General features: G+C 32.9%; 1 protein-coding gene across 1 annotated transcript in view; it reads left to right on the top strand.

The window, feature by feature from the left end:
* The window catches only part of REV3L (REV3 like, DNA directed polymerase zeta catalytic subunit), a 136,691-nt gene that overhangs the window by 84,742 nt on the left and 33,541 nt on the right, over positions 1–18,408 (top strand). The window contains 6 exon segments of the mRNA XM_039870451.1: positions 299–378; positions 1,681–1,806; positions 8,902–9,094; positions 10,239–10,350; positions 12,763–12,878; positions 15,045–15,163. Of these exon segments, the coding sequence (XP_039726385.1) occupies positions 299–378; positions 1,681–1,806; positions 8,902–9,094; positions 10,239–10,350; positions 12,763–12,878; positions 15,045–15,163 (746 nt within the window).

Below are 18,408 nucleotides of genomic sequence, written 5' to 3'. Positions count from 1 at the left end.
TAGGTGTTGTCTTTTCCTCATCATCATAAATACTTGATAAAGAAGTGAATAAATGAAATAAATGATTAAGATAATGACAATAATTAAAATCTAAATGTTTTCATTAAAAATTTTTAAATTTAAAGTTATATTGGTGGGGATCAGAAGTTTGAATTGACCTATTTTCACTTATGGAGTCTTTGGGGAGAATTTATAGGATAAATTCAAATGGTGCTTAAGAGTTTACAACAACAAAAAATTTTAAAACAGAAGCAGGTCATTTTGATGTCCATGTTAATTATGAAATTTCTTTCCACAGAACCAAAAACCCAGAAATTGAGTCATAGGAAAGGAAGTAATACTGACACTCATAGAAGAGTGTTATTAACACAAGCAAAGGTAACTATGCTAATCATATTTAAAGATCAGTGGAAGATCCATTCTTATTCTTAGATTTCAGTTAGATAATTGATAACTTTGTGTCTCAATTTTTTTTTAATTTATTATACTTTTGCATCATTTTATTTACATATCTTTGAGACAACAAGAAATTGCCTATTTTTTTTTTAGTTTTTTTGTTGTTGGGATCTAAAAGATTCTTATATGTAAATACAAATATTACAGAGAAAGTGAATATGATAGCCAAAATGTGGATTATGAGGATACAAATACATTAACTGATTACTGGCAAAATCAGAACAATCCAATGACAGCAGAGCTCAAGTAAGTGATTTTTGATCCCACCAAAAATATATCCTTTTTCTTGGTTTATTTTTTTCTCAAATATAACATTATTGATTTTTTTTTTTAGTTTATCTTACTAAATAACAAAGGAAGACAACATTATTTACTATTGAAACACTGAGAATTCATAAATATCTTTATTCAAATACTAAAAATATGGTAAAACTTAACTTTAAAATAGCTGGTTATATGAAAAAAGTATATATTGGACATGTATCCTTAAAAATATATGATAAAAGTCATTTCCATACTGTCCGCTTCTCATAAGTGTCATGAACTACATAAAATATATTTTAATATTTCTATTTTGAGATTATAAATACATTTTTTAAATTTTCATTTTTAAAGCACTGTTGTTGGATTACAACTATATTAGAAACAAATACCAGTGTGATGTTGACATAAATCAACATTTTGAGGAAAGTAGTTGATGGATTTGGAAATCAGAAAAAATATTTTTTAAAAAATAGATTCTTTCTAAACCCTTAAAGGTTATTTATGTTTTAATTCATCCTTCAGACTCATTGTGTTAGGGTAAAATACAAATCCAGAATTTCAAATCTTTTACAAACTTTAGCCAAACTCATTGCAAATACATTGCTTGCTTGCTTATCATACTTCCAAGAGAGGTCAAGATAAATGTCCATGTAGTATAAATGTCAAATCTCTGCAAGACTGTTATTTTTAGTATTTGGGGCTCGTAAACTCAAAGGTTAACATATGGTTTGCTTACAGATTATATCAGATACTTTTATGTATATCTAATTCTGGTATCTTGAATTACTAGCATGAAAAAAATGTTAATAAAATACTTATGGTTCCTTTTTGGACTTAAAGAGATATTAGTGTATGCTTTATGTATTAAACACATAAAGCATATTTCATAAATAGGAATAATCAAAAGAAAAAACGATTGCTCATTTATCTTTTTCTGGCTGTTTTTTTTTTTTTAAATAGAATCAATTCGCAGCAGTAAATACCCCAAAGAAAGAAACTTCTCAGATTGATGGACCGTCTTTAAACAATACTTACGGTTTCAAAGTCAGCATACAAAATTTACAGGAGGCAAAAGCTTTACATGAGGTAAAACTGCAACAGTAAAGACATATGCACTGTTTAACTTTTGTGTTTTATTCTATGAAACAGTATGGAATTTTTTTAGTGAGAGTAATACATTGAATTCTGTATCTGTTAATCTTCATTCTGTTCTGATTATTCTTACTATTTTATTTATTCATATATGTATATAAAATAAGAGAAACTTAAAGCAACCATCAGTTATTGAGATTGCCTTGTGGTTTCATAATTTTCACAAATCTTATAACTGAAACTCAGTTTATAAAAGCTAAAATTAGAAAATATTTTTAACTATTAGAAAATCTCTTGTGCTATTCTGAGATTATTATATGAGAACATTATATCATATCCCAACTGTGGTACTTACTTGTATTTTCTGTTTGGTTGGCTCAGTAGATTAGTGCTTGCTACAATTCATTTATTCACATAATCTCTATAACCCAATTAGCTTCCCTGCACAGACCATAATCCAAACACTAGGAAGCTGTCTTTAAAAATGTACATTAGTCACAGGATAGACTGGAGAATATGTGTAAATGGGTCACTATAAATTTATCTTTATTAAAGAAAACAACTCACAACACATACCTGACTGGCAATAAGGTGGAAATTCAAGTATATTTATATTGTTTATACTTAATGCTGTCACTATGGTAGCCACTAGTAATGTGGCTATTGAGAATTTAATGTTTGGTTTATATATCCAGGAACTGAATTTTAAATTTTATTTAATTTTAACTAATTTGTATTAAAAACTGATACTTCACTCATTAGAAAACTTTTAAGTATGTTTGGAACAACTTAGGTATGTAAAACTGCTTTTTCAACTATAAACTTTAAATATGGATCAAGTATTTCCATAGAAAATTTAGCTTATTAGTAACCATTTATTAGTAACTGTATATTGCTTACATATTGAAAGGGTAATAGTGTAGCTATATTGGACCAAATGAAAATATTTTTAAATTAACCTATTTTTACTTTTTTTAAAGCGGCGACTGAAAAACTTTACATATGTGACTTCCATTATATCTATTGAAAAATGCTAGTATATATACTGTTGTTTTATGTCTTTGCCCTTAGAGCAGAGAATTCAATTTTTGTTTGTTTTTGTTCTCAAGTCAATTTTTAAACTGTTCTAAGGATTAGACAAGGATAGACTAAGAGAAAATTTTAAATATTGTCCACGTTTTTACTCTAAATTTGAACTAAGAATTGTACTTTTTAGAATTAGATTGGAACATAGCCTAACTCCCTAATTATTTATTTGTACATTTTTTCATTAAACAGCATTCATTAGTTCCTGTTTTATACCTAGCCACATGTTATCCCCTGAATCCGAGATAAATTAAGTAACAAACTCAGGCATACTTTTCTTTATCAACTACATACTTGAAATTAGAAAATTAAAGAAAATAATTTGTTAAAAATGTATTAAAGCAAATTTGATAGACTTTAGCAAAAAGACTTGTTATATTTTATTATTCTTTTATTATTTAAAAAAACAAAATTTTTTATACTGTTACTTTATTCTGTGTAACTTCATTACAGAATCATTGGTCCTCTTGATGTTAAAGTCACTTCAGAGATCTGGCAAGTTGCTTATACCTCCTTCTCAACACAGGCTTTCTTAATCTCAAGTCACACTCCAAACAGCCACCTGGTGGTCAAATAGGAAATGAACTAAAAAAATCTCTGCACTATCTCTGTTTTTCTAGCAATTTTCTTCTGTTTCCCAGAAGAAAATTGCATATAAATACTTCTGCATATAAATACTCAATGCAGAAGGAAAAAGTAGTAATCTTTTTCCACCTTTCTCACCTACCTCTTTTCTAGTCACACTCTGTAAATCTGTCTCCTCATTCCATCTTTACTTTAAAAAATGTCAATAATGCATTTTATATCAAGGAATAGAAAGGGCAAAATTTGAGTGTGAAATTTGACCTAGTAAATAAATCAATCAACCGCCAAAACTCTTTAGACCCTAAATTGTCCTCAGTCTTCTCCACAGTCTTTTCACATGTTCATCATTTTCTAATTAAACTGGATTTTTGGTTTTGTTTTGCTTGGGTTTAGAAAGATTTTTTTCATTTTACATATTTTTTTATTAACTAATACATGCTTATTGTTTTAAAAAAAATCAAACAGTACTGAAGAATATACATTTAAAAGTAAAAATTCAAAGATGACAGAGTAGGTAAACACTGTGCTTGCTGCCTCCCAGACCACATCAGAATTACAACTAAACTTCAGAATAACCATCATTGAAAACTACCTGAAGACTAGCTGAACAGAAGTCCTGTAACTAAGGATGTACAGAAGAAGCCACATCGAGAATGGTAGGAGAGGTGGAGACACAGAATGGGCTGGGCTCACACCCACATGTGGTTAAAAATTGGGAAAGATATCTCAGCTGCAGAGGTTCCCCCTGAGGAACGAGGGGTCCCAGCCCCACACCAGGCTTCTCAGCCTAGGGTACCAGTGCCAAGAAGAGAAGTCCCCACAACTTCTGGCTTTGAGAACCAGCAGAGATCATGGCTAAGTGAGATAGTGGGTGGCTGGAGTCCCAGGAATTGCTCTTAAAGGACCCACACACAGATTTAGTCACTGATGGTCTCACTCACTCTGAGATCCAGTGCTGGGGCAGCAGCTCAAAAATCACCAGGAACATATAGGGAGAAACTTGAATTGTCTGGCTTCAAGGCAAGGGCTGGAGAGGCAGCTTTCTCCCAGGCAGAAGTGCTGACAGAAGCCATTGTTCCTTTGTTGAGCCATCTCCTGTACTTAGCATGTAGATGCTGGCATGCACCTATCTGAGTCTCCATCAGTTGGGCTAAGACTGTTTGCCCTGCCCTGGTAATTCACTGAGACCTACCCCTTCCAAATTGCGGGCCCATCCAAGCTACTTATAGTGGCTTTTCCATACAGTCTGTCTTGGCTCATGCTGCAGACTTTCCTAAAATCTCTCAAAGGTTCAGAAACCCAATGAGCAGCCTTAGCCTGACCCATACATCTTGCTAAGCAGCCCCCAGACCAGCACTAGCAGCAGATGGCTTCAGTTCACAGCTTAGCCTTTCCCAGGCACCTCCAAGCTTAGCACAAGCAGCAGCCATCCACCAATCACTTTGTAACTCATATCAAGTTGCCCTGGGCAGGGCAGAGGCAGTGGCTGACCCTGGCTTGCACCAGAGCCCCTCCCAAAAGGCCCTAGAAACAACACAGCTGGTGGCCAGCTTCTGACTACACCAGAGTACCACCCAGCCACCTCCACAAATGACACAACCAAAGGGCAGATACGGCAGCCACCAGAGCCCCACTAAAGCAAATCCTGCTCCCTAGGGTGAGCCCCTGCACCACAGCTCCTCCACTGTAGTCATGGCCAGTGCTCACAACCAATTAGCCTGAGGGTCAGTTCTTCTCCTTAAAGTGCAGATGACAACCAAGGCTCAAATACAACAGGAGAGAGCACTCACAACCTACACGAGGGACGCACCTGGAGCACCAGGCTCAGAAGACCAGAAAGACTTCTCTACTGGGCCCCACAGGACACCTACTACATAAGGCTAATAAGACCAGAAGACATAACGGCTCTACCTAATATAAAGAAACAAACACAGGGACGCAGGCAAAACAGCAAAGAAACATACTCCTAATGAAAGAACAGAACAGAGCTCTAGAAAAAGAACTAAACAAAATGGAGACAAAGAATCTACCAGATGCAGAGTTCAAAACACTGTTTATAAGGATGCTCAGTGATCTCATTGAGAACTTAAACAAAGAGATAGTAAACATAAAAATGGAGATAGAAAACATAAAAAAGAACCAGTCAGAAGTGAAGAATATAGTAACTGAAATAAAAAATAAATTAGAGGGAATCGACAGTAGATGTTATGAGCTTCAAATCAGCAATTTAGAAGATAAGGTAGCCGGAAACACCTAATCAGAACAGCAAAAAGAAAAAAGAATCTGTAAAATCGAGGATAGTTTAAGGGGCCTCTGGGACAACATTAAGCATACCAACATTCACAACATAGGATTATCAGAAGGAGAAGAGAGAGAGCAAGGAATCAAAAACATATTTGAAGAAATAATGATGGAAAACTTTTCTGACTTGGCAGAGGAAATAGACATACAAGCCCAGGAAGCACAGAGTCCCAAACAAGATGAACCCAAAGAGGCCCACACCAAGACACATCATCATTAAAATGCCAATGGTTAAAAACAAAGAACCTTAAAAGCAGTAAGAGAATAGCAGTTACCTACAAGGGAGCTCCCATAAGACCGTCAGCTGATTACAGAAACTTTGCAGACCAGAAGGGATTGACATGAAATATTCAAAGTGATGAAAAGTAAGAACCTAAAACCAAGATTACTTTATCCAGCAAAGTTATTTAGAATTGAAGGACAGATAAAGAGCTTCCCAGATCAGAATAAGCTAAATGAGTTCATCTCCACCAAATCAGTATTATAAGAAATGTTAAAGGGACTTCTGAAAGAAGTAAAAAAAGATCAAAGATAAGGATGGTAAAAAGACAATGTCTGCATATCTATCAGCAATTACTTTAAATGGATTAAATGCTCCAATCAAAAGACATGGGGTAGCAGAAAGGATAAAACAAGACCCTTATGTAGCCTATCTACAAGAGACTCCAGATTGAATGACACACATAGATTAAAAGTAAAGAGATGGAAAAAGATATTTCATGGAAAAGGAAATGAAAAAAAAAAAAGAAAAGCTGGGATAGTAATACTTATACCAGAAAAAAAATAGATTTTAAAAGAAAGGCTATAACAGACAAAGAAGGACCCAGCAATTCCTCTTCTGGGTATTTAGCCAAAGAAACCCAAAACAATAACTCAAAAAGACATATACACCCCTATGTTCATTGCAGCATTTTTTACAATAGCCAAGACATGGAAGCAGCCTACATGTTCATCAGTAGATGAATGGATAAAGAAGAAATGATATATATATGTGTGTATACACACATATGATGGAATATTACTCGGCCTTAAAAAAAAGAGCAAAGTCTTGCCATCTGCAACAACATGGATAGACCTAGAGAATAGTATGCTGAGTGAAATAAGTCAGAGGAAGACAGATACCATATGATTTCACTTATATGTGGAATCTAAAAAATAAAATAAAAACAAACTCATAGATACAGAGAACATTTTGATAGTTGCCAGATGAGAGGGTGTTTGGGAGAATGGGTAGAAAAAGGGAAAGGATTAAGAAGTACAAATTGATAGTTACAAAATATCATGGGGATGTAAAGTATAGCATAAGGAGTATAGGCAATATCATTGTAATAACTACATATGGTATCAGATGGGTACTAGATTTATTGGGGTGATCACTTCATAAGTTATATAAATGTCTAATCACTATGTTGTACATCTGAAACTAATATTGTATGTCAACTGTAATTGAAAAAACAAAATTATTTTAAAAAATAAAGTTCTTTCCCTCAGCTCCCCCTAGCGGTTTCAGTTTTTTAAATCTTATTTGTTTTAATAGAAACAGCAACATATATTTCCTAAGAAAAGTGTAGATTTGTGGATAATGGTTTTAATATTCTTTATGCCTTATAGATACATAATTTATGTTTTTTATATTTTAAAAAATACTTAACATATTTACTAATAAATGCATTCAGTATTACTTGTACATGGTAAAACATTCAATCAGGACAAAAAGGTTTACAAAGAAAAGTAAGTTTCCCTTTCACCCCAGACTAAGCAGTCACCTTCCCCTCCGGCAATCAGCAGTTCTATGGTTTTTATGTCTCTGCAGGAATTTTTTATGCATGTGTTTAACTTTTTGTATACATAGATGCATTCACTGGTTCCATTTATCAACGTTTTATGGTGACCTTTCCATATTAGGACATATAGATCTGGTTCTTTCTTTTGAAGATTTTAAAGGTTACAGAGTATTTTATATCATCTGTATAGTTACTACATAATTTATGAAATTAATTCCCAACTGATAGACATGTAGATTTTTAGTCTTTCATAGTTTATAAAAGACTGGAAATATTATAGTGTTTAGTGAACACTTTTGTGCATATAATTTAGCTATATATATGAGTATATCTGCAGGATAGATCTCAGGAGTAGAATTGCTAGATCAAAGGATATGTCTTTTTAATTTTGATAGATATTTCTAAATTGTCCTCCAAAGAGATTTACCAAATTCTATTCCCATCACTAGTGAGAGCCTTGCATTTATATTTCAACAGTTGTCAGGCAAAATGAATACAAAATACAAGTCCTTATTAACTTTATACGATCTGAATGATTACCAGTATTGTAACAGTAGTCTATTAAATATTTTCCATTGCCAAATATATGTACATTGCCTGCTATAATTTCAGCTATAATCATCAATCCAACCTATATTTTGTTTTTCTTACCCAGAGTTTTTACTTGTGTCTTGATTTTAGAAAGAGAATTAAGGATTACAGTTAAGAGCTTTTATTAGCATAGGAAAATAAGTTTAAAAAGAAAAATACTACTTTTTTTTGTATTACATGTCAGAGAAAATGTGCATAGGCAAAAATCTGGCAATCGTGTAGTTGATATACAATCTTTATGATTTTTGTTCAAGAAAAACTATAATTAAAAATCTGCCTAGTACATACAAAAGTCTAAATTTAAGTAGCCCTCAAGTAGTAAAGAATTAACAAGTAGGTACCTCAAAATGAAAAATATTTCTTTTTAAACTGTAGGTAAAACTATAGGTTAGTTAACTGGGTAAAAACTGCAGTTTGAATTTATAACTACTTGGACTAATCATTCTCTTTCTCAAGCAGAAATTGAGAGGCATGGCATGTATTTTAGATAAATAGTTTTAAATATGTATGGACATTGAGAAATTATAAGCAGATTTTCTAAAATAAAAACACGAATTGATTTAATCTAACCTTAGAAGTAAAAATCTTTAGTTTTAATCTCCAGTGTTAAACTGTGATTATGTCCTTTGCAGCCATGTTTTCTGTAATTTCTCATACTTACTTCCTTAGACTCTTAGTGAAACATACTTTTTTCAGTATGTCTTGAAAGTTTTAAAAACATAATTTTTATTTCCTTTTATAGATACAAAATCTTACCCTAATAAGTGTGGAATTACATGCTCGAACTAGAAGAGACTTAGAACCAGATCCTGAATTTGACCCAATTTGTGCTCTGTTCTACTGCATCTCATCTGATACTCCACTACCAGATACAGACAAAACAGAACTCACGGGTGTAATAGTGATTGATAAAGACAAGACAGTCTCCAATCAAGGTAGTGTTCATTTATCTTAATTTTATACCTTCGCACCCTAGGATGAACGTTTGAATGGGGGAGTTTCTGTGCTGGCATTCTAAATCAAGCACGCGTAAGGAATTTCTTTCTAAACTGTTTGCTGAGATATAGGGGATAGAAAGTGTTCTGTATAGATTTGTCCTAGATTCATTATTCTTACTTTAATAATCGTCAGATGTCAAAAGCAGTGCAATATAAAAATCTTAATAAAATTTCCAATTAGCATATTGGACTTCTAAATATTATTTTGTAAGATACTTATTGTTAATACAGAAATCAAATGATTATGTATCTCTAGATTGGGTGGACAGTCTTCCTTACGTATGCAGTGCCGGTATTTTGCTGCTAATATTTGGATTTAAGAAGTTACTACTATAAGTAAATGGTTTATAAGAGACTTTTAAGACATACTCTGATTTTTTTATATCTCTTCATAAATACATACACTTTTGGGTTAGAGGTTCTTTATATAATGTACCATATAAGGCATTTTATAAAATACCAAATGTCTCTCTGCAGTTCTAAATGGTAGTATGTGAATTCAGTAAACTGAGAAGGAAGTCTTAGCACAGAGCAAAACCATATAGAAACTTGTGGTTTAATTAGTGGTGTGCTTGAGCTAGCTTGTACCAACTTATAAGCCAGTGACTATTTCATACCTTTTTTCATGAATTTTTTCAAACTAGTTTATATTGTATTGGTAGTTTGAAATCAGCCATGGTGGAAAGTCTTTCTAGCATGGAAATAGAAAAGTACTACAAACCAAGGCTTTTTTTAAACATTTTTCAGCATACCACTGATTAAAATAGTCTCTACTAAGCAAAGCTCTTCTGCAGGAAGAGTAAAAACAAAAACAAAGTAATAAAATTGCTTTTCGTGTGACATGTTATTATCTGGAGAATTTGTGAATGTAGACTTTTCAGAAAAATAACTGAAAATATGAAATTTGAATTTTTAGTTACATATTAAACTAGAAAACCTTTAAGAGATTGGGTTACTTTTGTATTTACTTTGGGGAACACTCTCTTAACTTGAAGTATTTCAGTACCAAAATTGCACTCAAAAGTAAGGAATAGTGTATTACTTACACAATTATATAATAAACATTTTGTTTATTTTTTAGATATCAGATATCAGACCCCATTACTTATTAGATCTGGAATTACAAGACTAGAAGTTACCTATGCTGCTGATGAGAAGGCACTTTTTCAAGAAATTACAGCTATAATAAAGAGGTATTCTTTTCTAATTTGTTTTTTTCAGTTTTTGTTCAGATAATCCTTTCAGGCTGTTGCTGATTAATAGAGGCGAAGATGGGAAAGAGGAAGACATCTCCTTCCGATGGCCCTTGGAAATAGTTATCCCTGGAAAAAGTTTGCCCTAACCCTCTACCACCATCAAGTTATGGATAGGAAAAAGAATGTTCTATTTTTAAGGTGGAGGGGTCAGTGAAAGAAAAATATTAGCTTAGCCTCTAGCTTTCTCAATTGGATTTTAGCATGATTTTTCTATGGTGGTGAAATAATGAGGAACTGTACTAAGTAGGCTTCTGTATTAAATAGAAGCTGTATTAAATAAGCTTCTACCTGGGAGGGCAGCCACCATTTCAGTTTGTTTGTTTGTTTGTTTGTTTGAAGAAAATGTTTTCTGAGTTCTAAACAAACCAATATTTTCAAAAAGCTTTGGAATGCAATCTGTTAAAAATAAAATAGTTAAGTGGATCTTTTGCATTTTCTCCAGAGTATAACTCTTGGTAGCCATGGACACTCTTATTAAATGCTTCACTTTTTTAAGAATTTAAGATTTCTGCCTATTGTTAGGTTTAGGTTTTTAGATGCTTAAAGCAGCCTAGAAAATACTCTTTGGATCCTGATACATAGATAAAAGCTGTCCTTGAGCATGTTTTATACTCACCCTTTTCTGTTCTGCTTTCTGTAGCTGAACTCTTGTAAACTGAGTTGTACTTTCTTTAGTTGGACTCTTATAAAGCCTGTAAAACTGAGAGGTTATTCTACGTTAAAGGTCAAGATGATATTCTACACACTCAACATTTGATTGAATCTCAAATGGGTTAACATAAACCATTTTGAAAATTAGAAAACCAGAAAATGTTTTCAACAAAACAAAATTAAAGTAAATGTCAGAGCATCAAAAATGATATGCCCACCACTTAGGGAGGAAAAAGGAAGAATGTGTTTTTACTATTTATAGCACTGCTGACTGAATAGATTCCCATCCATTCGAGTGTTGCCATCATCTGTCCTGTCTTTTATCTTTGTAAACCTGTCAGATGCTTTCGTGCCCACACGTACATTTCTTCAAGCAGCTTAGCAAAAGGAAATCTACCTTTTTAGCCTTTGATTTCTGAGACTAAGAAATTTGTCTCACTGTTTCATATTGCCTTACTTTCTTTTGTTTCTCCACATTCATGCCATAATCCTGCTCTTTGTTCCAAAGTTACCAGACCCCTGGCACTTTCTACCAAGAAAACACTTTTTTTATAGGTAGGTGAGAAGTATAATAAAATATTAGCTAATTGGTTCTAAAAGTATATCTGGTGATCCACTGTTATACCACAGACTTGTAGAGTAGCCATATATAGCTTCAGTAAATTAGTGTAATTCTATACTGCAGACACTGAATGATATACTTCAGGTGTTAAATGACATACTCTGGACAGGCTCCCATCCCACAATCTAGAGTGACTTTACAAGCAGTTATGTAAAACCCAACTTTATAAACTTGTGATCTTTCACTCGGTTCTTTGGCTTTTAAAAACAATGCAATAATCAGAGTAATTTTGAACTTCTAATTTGATAGTGTTACTTTACTTTTTGCTCTATTCATGACTGTAATCAGTTTCTCTCTTCCCCACACATTTTTCCATGTTGGTTAGTTCCTCATAAGAGGAGCTACTAAGAGGCTCCCTCTGAGTTGGATGCAGATTGTCAGTTCAGTTTACCAGGGCAATTCTATGACCACAGTGAGCACATTTTCCCCTTAATGTCTGATGCTTAGCTTTTCCACATTAATCTCACCCCTATTAATATTTCAGTCTTCTTTTAAATTAAGTCACCTTCCTCTTAAATTTAAAGGACAGACTTGTCATTACTGAGGCCTTACTTCAGGTGAGGACAAAGTCATTAATAAAATTGAGTGGGAAATGGAAAACATTATCATTTTCTTTCTCAGCATTAAAACTATTTAAAGACAGTATAGATTATAGAGGTTAAGAAGTGGCAAGAAAATGACCTTTTCAAAATATAATATCCACAGGTGCCCTCACATTTCACCCTGTCCCTACCTGCATTATATTCTCAATCATACTCTCACTCATATAATTCAGTGGTAATGCCTCCTTCCTACCCTAATTTCTGTCAGCCTCTTTCCCAAGTCATAACAAGTAAATACACAGTTTAAGTAAAAACTATGTTGGCTTTACAAAAGTACCTTCATATCAAGAGCCCTAATTGCCCCAATTCCTTTTTGTGTAGAAATTTTGTAGGCACCACTGCAACATCCCTTCCCTGTCTGAGAAACATAGATTATAGATTTTCATTTTTGTACTTTATATCATGAAGAAACAGTTCTTCTGGTAAAAGGTATAAACATATGGGCCTTATTTAATTTTTTCATTCCTTCTTTAGGTATGATCCTGATATCCTGCTGGGGTATGAGATTCAGATGCATTCTTGGGGTTACCTCTTACAAAGGGCTGCTGCTTTAAGTGTTGACTTATGTCACATGATCTCACGGGTGCCAGGTATGTAGAGTTGTGAATGTTTTCTAGTTCAACTGAAGAGCAAATTACAAAGTAAATAAAGGCAATGCTTAAAAAGTACTAGTCTAGCCTAATTTTTAATACTGAATTGTGTAAGTCCTAGACATATCATAACTCCATTATAGAAAATTTCAAAAATCAAGAAAAGTAAAAGAAAAAATACCCCAATCTCACTACTATATACACTGTTAGTATATTTATTTTTTTCTTTTAGTCGGTTTTATATACATATATTGGTCTTTATTTTTTATGTAACTTTAATCACACATATATCTCATTATTATTAAGCTTCTTTCATCCAGTATCTTATCATAAGTATTTTTCTGTATAATCATTATGAAGACATTTCTTTTACTTGATGTACCATAACTTTATTTTCTTTGTCTGGTTCTATGTTCCATGTTTTATTTACTTTCTCTGGTTCTATATCTGGTTCTGTGATTGAAGAAGGGAGAAATAATATATCAAAATTACAGTTTATAAAGCAGTTTTTTAAATTGTGTTTTTGTATAACTACAGAATTTTTGATAACTTTGTTTAAAGGCTCCCCACAAATCTGACTAGGACAAAATAGTATACTTTGGGAGTCTAAAAGACCAAATACTGAATTGGTAAAAACTAATAAAGAGACCTCCTGGGAAAGGCTATGACTTCAATAAAATGTCTTGAGTGTTGGTAAATTTAAAGAGAAAAGTTGAAGCTAAGTTTCAAAATAATAAATGTGAGCTTTGCAAAAGCTTAGACTAAAAGGTCAGAGGTACTTTACGTTTAGTTTTTCAATGCATGAATTTTTTGTAGCTTCTCTGTCCCTTGAGTGATAGGAATAGTGATATATCTCAATTTTTTAAACATTTCATTTGGCATAGGTTTCTGAGTATTCAGGAGAGGCAGCACGAGTATTCAGGTGCACATATTAGTTTAATTAGTTGTAACAGGTAAGGTATATGATGGTATATATCATATTAGAAGAGTGAATGAAAGCTTGTGTCCTTTTAAAGTCACCACTGAAACCATTTTTGTGAGGCAGCATGGTACAATAGAAAGGGCCTGGTGATGGAGACAGTATAGTAAAGGGCATAGATTCTGGAGAAAGACTGCCTGAGGTTAAATCTTGGCTATACTGCTAACAAGCTATGTGATGTCAAGCAAATTACTTAACCTAGCCATACCTTGATTTGTTCATCTGCAAAATAGGGATGATGATAGAACTTACCTCAGGGCAATTGTGAAGTACTTAAAACATGGGAAGATAGCAAACATTATATAAGTGTTTGTTAAATGAAAAAAATCTTTCAAACATTATCTCTTTAAAATAAAGAAGAGTGCGGTGGTGTGTGTATATTGTCTTTGGAATCAGATAACACTGGTTTATGATACTGATTCTATTACTATATGACCTGGGGCAAGATATAACATTTCTGAGTAGAATTTACTACAATGTAAAATAAAAAGTATACTAAGATATTAAAGTGGATGTATTAAAATAAAATAATGTTATTAAAGTTATTAGAATATAATAGACGTTCAGTATATGGTAAATATACTTACTATTCCAGAGCCTCTGATCAACAACATTTGTATATATCCAGTATTATATGAGAAACATTTTAGTTTCTATTCTAGGTAAAATCATCACTTAAGAAACTAAACTCAGAACTCTAATTGCTATAAGAGGAACTCTTCATCTCCATATACAGTTAAGAGACTTTCATACTGAATATGAACATCATTAATTGATGTTAACACATTTTCAGAGAATTAAGTTAAAAACTCTACCGTTTTTTTCCAAGAAATGACCAGTTTAACAATAGACATTTTTATTCTAGCACCAAATGCAGTAGCATTAGATTAATAAAAATAGCACCAGAAATTGCCAAATTTAAAGAGAAAAGAATTTATTTTAACAATGCATATATACATTTTTATTATTAAAACATGTAGTTTTCAGATACATTTATTTCACAAAATTATTTCATAACTAAAGAGAAAAAATATTAGTCAAAATAATGATTATTCTCTAACTGTAAACAAAATAGACTGTGAATTACATTTCATCTTTACTTTTTATTTTTCTCATTTTCTTTGACATAACTTGCTTGGAAATTTCGTTTCGGTGAGTCCTGATGCAATCTTTATTCACTTCTATAGATGACAAAACTGAGAACAGATTTGCAGCTGAAAGAGATGACTATGGATCAGATACAATGAGTGAGATAAATATAGTTGGCCGAATTACACTAAATCTTTGGAGAATCATGAGAAATGAGGTAAAGTGCTTTAGCTAAAATTTTGTTTGGAAATCAGATTAGCTCAGTATAATGATTTTAATCATTATAGAGTATTTAGTATAGCTTATCATGTAACTTATGCTTCTTTGTGAATTGTTTTTGTTATACTTAAGTACAGTTACAAAAATAAATACCACTTTCAGAAATACAAAGCTGTAGAAGTATTTAACATTAATGTTATTGATGAGTGTTAATTTCTTTTCTATTTGTATCTAAGGTAGCAGTAGTTAGAAAAGTTAATAGCTATCATAAAACAATGTTGTATGTGTTGAATGTTGTATAATTTTAACTTATTGTTTTTTGCACTTAAATCATTTTTGCACGTAAGGCCAGATGAATTCAGTTGGCCTTTTTTATTTATTACTGTAAGAAAAATTTAGTCTAGATATAGGAAGGAACTTTTCAAACTAAGGATATTTAAAAACTAGGTCAAACAAATAAGTTATATTGGAATGAGATTACTTGGAAACAGTTAATAGCAGCATCCAGTTGAAGCTTTAGAAGCCCAAGTAAGGATTTTTGGTAGTATAGTTTTCACGAATATCTCATTAATTTGTACTCACTCAGAGAAATAATTTGTTCACCAAAAATGTAAGATTATAGGATTCTGGATCATATTACATCCTTGAAGTTGCCTGATTTCTCTTATTGAAATGTAAAAATGATACTTACTATAAATTGGTCTAGTGTCAGATTTTGAACTTCGGATAATATCAAATAAAATGTTTATATTTAAGAGAAAGCTGTATTCAGTCGCTTTTTCTCTTTGACATTTTCCATTATGTACTTTCTATTACACTCAATCACTATGATGTTTCTGGCTCTTTTGATTTATATAAAACATATGACTTTACAAGCATGCCCTCTGTAATTCTTTTGAGCATTATCACACAGTAATTCTTTCCAATAAGGAAATATGTTTTTTATATTAAATTCGGGTGTTCTCATTTTTTCTTCTTTTCACTTTTATTTCTTCCGGCATCATAAGCCTAAAGTTATGCTCACATTTTATCTAATTTGAAAATATATAATATATGTACTTTCTTGGAGATAATTTTATTCTGTTTTTTTATTCTTAAAATAATATCAGAGCAAAAAGAATCCCCAATGACTTAAAAATAATCTCTAGTGACACAGCACAGGGTATGAAAGGTATAGGGACTATGGCGTATTTGGTTTGTATAGTCCATAATATATTTCAAACTTCAGTCTCTGATACTGCCTGGGATGAACACATAAATTAAGTGTATAAACACAAAATTAAATTTTTGAATCTTTGTTTCAAGGGGTTTTTTCATCCATGAAGGATCCAAAAAGCAGCTGTAGCAATTATCCATTATTATTTAAAATCACAGAAAGTAACTTTTTCAAAGTTTAGGGTTTTCATTTAGTCCATACTGAAAATTGAAGGTGAAAGCCTTTCTCTAATTCTAGTCTGAATATATAGCATCTCTGATCTTTATTTTTAAATGTGGGAAACAACTGTGAGAAAGTTATGAGTTAGATAATTTAACGCCCCCACACACCCCGCTTCCTAGATGGGCCAAATTTGATTGTCACTTTTTTTTCTAACCCAAGTTACTCCTAGCAATTTGGAAATTTCCATAAAATCTTGAATGAACTTGTGGGAAGGATTTTCTTGTATCTCAAGCTGTTCTGGAACTTTAAGGATTGACTGGACAGAAGCTGGCCCTGAGAATTTTTTATTTTTTATATTAGAGGCCCTCATACTATTTTTTCCTGGATTAAATAGTTTCAGAGGCTCCTTTTTATCTTTATTTCTTTTATCTGTATCTCCCTCATGACCCTTAGCAGTTACTAACCTCTATTATTATTTTTTTCACCCTCTTTAATTCTCCCCACACACTTCCATCCCTGACCTATGGATGTTGCTGTCTCCCTTTTATTAAGAACTGGATCTCTGAAGGCAGGACGTCTCCCCCCACGCCCTTGCAGCGTGCGCTCCCCTCCCCGCTCGCCCCCAATACAGTTTAGAGTTGAATGGATATCTTTTTTCCTACACCTAGTTTGGGTTTTTAAAAATTTACCTGTTTTTACTATGCTAGTTTTCATTGCTCTGCTCAACTTTAACACGGAATTACAGCTATGTCCTCTGGAGTTTGAATCCTCAGTAACAAACACAGTGCCTACTACATAGTGCTCATGACACATTTGTTGACTACTCGAATGAAATAATAAATTGCTCTTCCCTGGAAAATTATATTTAGAGGCCTACTGGATATCAACTTAATCCAAGCCTTTCAAAAATTTGCCAAGTAGGTTAGAAACAGTCCTGATTCAGTTCAACAAATATTTATTAAGCGCCATCTCTAGTGTACAAATCTGGACCTGGGTTTAGAGCAAGTAAGACTACAGCTGATTTCTCTCTTATTTTAACAGGCAAGGAGGCAGATTATATGGGTGCAGATGTTGATAGGTGGGTAGATGTGGCAGTTATTGCTTCAGTTTTCTCAGTGAAATAGGAATCACTTTTCTCAGCATAGTGGAGGGTCTTCTGGGGTTTGAGGAAAGAAGAGTATGAAACAGTTATGTAGGGGAATTTAAGAGTGGATAATTAAGAAAATATAGTAGAAAAGCTAGGCAGCATTAGAGCCCATTTCAGATTTGCATCAAGAAATTAAAGTGATACCTGCCAGCTATGTTCAGATTCACAGATATATGTGCAGAGTAACAGAGTTAGATTTGACTATACTTCACAAGCAAAGGATTTTGGCTTTGCTAAAATTTAATTGATTAGTCAATTAATTACAAATGAAGCAGTAGAGGAACAAAGAACTAAATGGTATATACCAGGTTGTGATTATAATGATTGGAACAGAGGTCAGGACACTAGAGGGAGTAAACTGGGAGGATAGGAGGTGATAGTTAGAGAATGAGATGCATGAGATTCTGGAGGGGATACGATTACTGGTAATGAGAGATCTTGGAGTATGATTATGGGAGTGGGTGGCTAAGGTGGGTTGGAGACAGTGACATGGGAATTTACCTCTGAGAGCTATCTGTCTGGTAGCAGTGTAGACAAGAACAAGGCCAGAGGTAAGGGAAACCAGAGAGATTATTGGGGTAGCTCGAATGAAAGTTGGCAGCAGTATAGGGATTCGATTTAGAGGTTAAATCCATAAGAACTGGATGTACAAAAAACTGAAGAGGAAGGAATATCAAGAATGATTATCATGGTTCTGGCATCGATGGTTTAAAATCAT

The sequence above is a fragment of the Pteropus medius genome, unplaced genomic scaffold, assembly GCF_902729225.1.
Source record: "Pteropus medius unplaced genomic scaffold, Ma_sr-lr_union100, whole genome shotgun sequence".
Lineage (NCBI taxonomy): Eukaryota > Metazoa > Chordata > Mammalia > Chiroptera > Pteropodidae > Pteropus > Pteropus medius.
The sequence above is the reverse complement of the archived record's forward strand: the minus strand, read 5'-3'. Positions and strand labels throughout refer to the sequence as shown.